This window comes from Corylus avellana, chromosome ca5 (assembly GCF_901000735.1).
Source record: "Corylus avellana chromosome ca5, CavTom2PMs-1.0".
Lineage (NCBI taxonomy): Eukaryota > Viridiplantae > Streptophyta > Magnoliopsida > Fagales > Betulaceae > Corylus > Corylus avellana.
This window is the reverse complement of record NC_081545.1, coordinates 21,112,692-21,117,678: the sequence shown is the minus strand read 5'-3', so window position 1 is coordinate 21,117,678 and position 4,987 is coordinate 21,112,692. Positions and strand designations below refer to the sequence as shown.

General features: G+C 35.9%; 1 protein-coding gene across 1 annotated transcript; it reads right to left on the bottom strand.

The window, feature by feature from the left end:
• Positions 1-1,163: 1,163 nt before the first annotated feature.
• LOC132181932 (CBL-interacting serine/threonine-protein kinase 25-like) lies at positions 1,164-4,392 on the bottom strand. Its single transcript, XM_059595155.1, has 3 exons — positions 4,272-4,392; positions 2,460-2,512; positions 1,164-1,628 (listed from the first exon to the last, which is right to left on the bottom strand). Exons 1-3 carry the CDS (start codon positions 4,390-4,392, stop codon positions 1,164-1,166), a joined length of 639 nt encoding a protein of 212 aa, XP_059451138.1.
• Between the last annotated feature and the right edge of the window lie 595 nt (positions 4,393-4,987).

The following is a 4,987-nucleotide window of genomic DNA, read 5'->3' as shown; positions in this document are numbered from 1 at the left end:
TGGTAAATGGTAATGTTCAAACTCCTAAATCCTAAATTTCTAAAGTATCTAATAATGCTTTAATTAAATTGTAGTTATAGGTAATATATTGTTTAATTTAATTGAATCAATTGTGATTATCATTGTAGATGAATCATATGATTAACTTGTAGACTTATGACTTATGAGTGATGTCATATTATATATGTATTATTTATTATTATATAATCATATTATTTAATGATCAAGTCAGCATGTGATATAATCATATCAATTATAGTGATAATATATAAATTACTAAAATTATAATGATAATATATTAATACTTAAATTGTGTTTATAAGTAACACATTGGTCATTGTTTAATCCAATGTCAATTACTTAATTTGATAGTATACGAATCATATCATCATTGTACATTAATAATATGATTCACTTGGAGTTTTGAATAAAGTATTTGAATTGTCATTAAATCATATGATTAAGTATTGATATTATACATTTATATTATTCATATGCATATGTAGACTTATATAGACTTATAACATATATAGACTTAAAAGTTTATAACATACATTAGAAATAAGTATCTAGATATTTAATTGTTATATTAGTATGAATTGGTATACTTATGAGTTATGTCATATTATATATGTATAATTTGTTATTATATAATCAAATGATTTAATGATCAATTGATCATGTGATATAATCATATAAATTATAGTGATAATATATTAATACTCAAATTGTGATTTAATTATTTTTTTAAAAATTACGATTTAATGATCAAGTGATTATATGATATAATCATATAAATTATAGTGATAATATATTAATACTCAAATTGTGATTTAATTATTTTTTAAAAAAATTGTGATTTAATGATCAAGTGATTATGTTATATGTATAAATATTTTTATAATTATAATTATAAAAATATATTATAGAAAAAGGCGGTTAGCGGTTACGGTTAGTAAACCCAATAACCGTTAACCGCTAGGCGGTTATAGCGGTTAAGCGGTTAGCGGGCGGTTTTTAACCGCCCACATTGACACCCCTACTTGGAGGTGAACATAGACTTGGATTTCCTCTTGCATTCGAAAAAGCTTGACAAGTCGAACCTAAACGGCATCGAGGAAATGAGTTTGTAAGCGTTGTAAAAACTTAGTGACATGGACTTTTCATCCTTCTCGTTGTTCTGATCTCTGACCAGTTCTTGGATTGAGAGCAGAATTGACTTTACAAACCCCTTTTGAAACTAGAGATTTTGCCGGATCGGAAACATAGAGCTGGGATATCAACTGCTTTGCATCGGTGGAAAACGATTGAGGAAACTCAAATTCAGCCTTGAAAACCTTCCTATAAATTTTCATGAGGTTATCGGCTTGAAATTGAAGATACCCAGCAAGTAAAACGAAGATAATTACTCCACAAGACCAAATATCAGACTTGGCTCCATCATACCCTTTATTCCTCAACACCTCCAGCACCACATATGTCGGCGTGCCGCACTGCGTGTGGAGCAACCTGTCATTCCAAAGCTGCTTTGGCAGCACTGACAAGCCGAAATCAAAAACTTTCAAGTCCTCGTTATCATCGAGAAGGAGGTTTACTGGCTTCAAGTCACAGTACGAAAAGCCACGGCACTAGGCAATGTGGACATTCCACACAGTGGGTTGGAGGCAAACAGGGGAGAAAAAGACTAAAAATATCACGTGGTGGACTTTCCATCTTCTTAGATGAAAATGACTAAAGGATGGTTCGAATTAAAAAATTTTGAAACTTCAGGAGGGTATATTGCAAATTTTTAAATATTGGGGTTCAAATTGAAAAAGTGGTCAAACTTCAAGGGAAAACTACATTTTCCCCTTTAATTTATCATATTTATTATTTTATTTTATATGGCTTATTGAGGAAAGCTTTCAGCAATATCTCTAATGTTTGAATATATTTTATGATTGTGTTAATGCTTTGGAAGTAAAACACTTCTTAGTCTCTTGGATTGTAGTACACATGATATATTAGATGAAGGGACAATAAAGTAAAGGATGTGTCATCCCAAGGCCATGCTCAGCCATTCTATAATGCAAGTACACCAAGGCAAGACAAGACCTCTTGGTTATACTTTCAAAAGACGCCTGAGTTTTTGTCGGCACATACAATTCTCGAAGGACAACTCCAAATTCTGAAGACCACCTCAATGCTAAAGCGGATCTCCAAAAGTACCAATGAGCTTCATCTAGTATTTGCTCTCACCATCGAAGAACTTCGGCTCACCCAATTTCTAAGGCTCCAATACTACCTAAAAAGGCATGAACATCTCGTTTTAGACTTTGCCAAGTTCAACGGACTGCAAAGTCTGCCGGACACCTGCCAAGTCTAGCGGATTGGAAAATTTGACGAACCACAAAGTTCGGTGAACATGTATGAAATTCTGCGATCACATGCAAAATTCGGCGGCCTCATCAATAGCTGACTTGAGTGTTGGAGAATCCCCAGTTCCGCCAAGGACTGCCTTGCAAGAACCAACCTAATCCAAAACAACAACAAAAATCCCAAAGGTATCTAAGGTATGCGAGCCACCTCTCACATATTTCATTCATAATTCACATACTACCCTGCAAATACTTGGCATGGAAGCTTTCACATTCGCGGTATTTGGAGTAGGGCTGGCATAACGAGTAATCGGGTAGACACGATTAGGACCCGTCAAAACCCGCGACCTGATCGCCCGAGACACGAACACGACCCGTTTAGCTAAACGGGTTAACGGGTCTGACACGATTATAACAAGGAAAATATCCAGGTAACCCGACACGACCCGCTTAACCCGTTTAGCATAATCGGGTCATATCGGGTAGACCTGACCCGACCTTTAAAAAAAAAAAAAGAAAAAAAAAATTAATAAAGGGATCTCTCGGGCCAAAGGATTAGTCAAATTTATCATAACCGTCCAAAAAGAATAAAAAGTTTTAAAAGAGAATGTTTTAATATATAAATAATGATTTAAAAGATAATGTTTTATATAGACCCACATAGAAAAAATAGAAAAACACGGAATAGGCCAGTGAAGTGAAGCCGTGAAGTGAAAAGCGAAGTGAAGCCGTGAATGAGTCAGTAAGTGTTAGGGTTAACTTAGTTAGAACTTAGACATAGGTTTTTTTTTAAAAAAAATAATAATAAATAAACAAATGGGTCTGGCGGGTCGCCCGAGACCCGGCTGATCTGCCAGACCCGGTTGACCCGCTAGACCCGATTGACCCGCCAGACCCATTTATTAAACGTGTCTGGCGAGTCAACCTGTGGACCCGTCAGACTCGAATTTAATCGTGTCTTAATTGGGTAGACCCGATTAAAATCCGAACCTGATAAGCCCAAACCCAATACCTATTAACTTCGTATCGTGTTCGTGTCAGGTTCACGGGTCATGTCAAAATTGTCAGCCCTAATTTGGAGGGAGAAACACATCCAATATTTTAATGTTAAAATGTAAAGGAAAATTTTTGTATGTATATCTAGAAACTATAGGCACTACAATCAGCTCTGTCCTTGTTAGAGAGGACCAAAAGGTGCAGCCACTACAACCAGCCATGTATTGCAAGGAGCATAAATCATAGGGTTGTTTGTTAAACTACACCCCACAACACCCCCCTTCCCAAACATTATTCACTTCATTCTTCAAAAAAATCAACATAAAAACATTCTCACTTTTATATCATATCATTTATTTTTTATATCACATATTTACTTTTTACTTCTATTTAAATAAAAAAAATCAGTACAAAACAATTTTTTTTAACTTTTCTATACTACTTTTTCACTTTTCTCTACTAATTATTACACTCATTTTTTTCCTCACTAAACATGAACAAGGTCGTGGTAAAGCCATGTTGTTTGCCAAACACACTAAATACCCAAAAATCGAAAAGTTAAGCATTCACCCTTGTCACCTCCGCCAAACGACTCAAACCGTATTACCAGGCACATCCAACGAAGGTGCTAACTAGTCATTTGCTAAAGAAAGCATTACATGAACTAGACACCTACCCTCAGATGGACCGACAAGGCCGTCAGACACCTGTTGAGTCCAGAGGACACTTGGAAATATCTGGCGAGCACCTACAAAATTCAGCGGCGTCGTCAACATGTTCTTTGTGCTTCATATTTCAGATCCCTACTTCTCCCTAACATCTACTATAGGTTTTGCTTCCAATTATTTGCCATTATATGTTTTCTAAAATGTGATTACTAACGTTGCTTCTTTAAAATTTGGCTAACGAACTACCAACCTCGTGAATCACGATCCAAAGTGAGCGTCGGAGGATCCTCAGTACCACCAGAACCACTTTGCAGGAAAAATCGCCATAAATGGTGACGGCTAGTATCCCACCTGGGCCGGTAAAGGTACATCCCATCCAAGAATAACGGTACTCCTTTACACAATTAGTTAAAACAGTGTCCAGGTATGCCCACCTACTTAATATCTCCATATACATTTTGAATGTATGCTACAAATGGTGATGACCAACATCTCGCTTGGGCCGATAAAGGTAAATCCAGTCCAATTATAACGATACTCATTTACGTGGTTAGTTAAAATAGTGTCCAGGTAAGCTCACCTACCAAATATCTCCACATACATTTTGGATGTATGCTACAAATGGTGATGGCCGACATACCACCGTCCAATCCAAGTATAACGGTACCCATTTACGTGGTTAGTTAAAACAGTGTCCAAGTATGTCCACCTACAAAATATCTCCACATAAATTTTGGATGTATGCTACAAATGGTGATGACCAACATCACGCCTGGGCCGATAAAGGTGCATATCGTCCAGGTACAATGGTACTCCTTTATATGGCTAGTTAAAATAGTGTTCTAGTATACCCACCTACCAAACATTCGGTACATACATATTGGTTGTATGCTACATCTTGATGTTCTTCAAAGTGTTCATAAAGAACTCCTTGATAACTTTGATGTTCATCAAGAACTTAAAGAT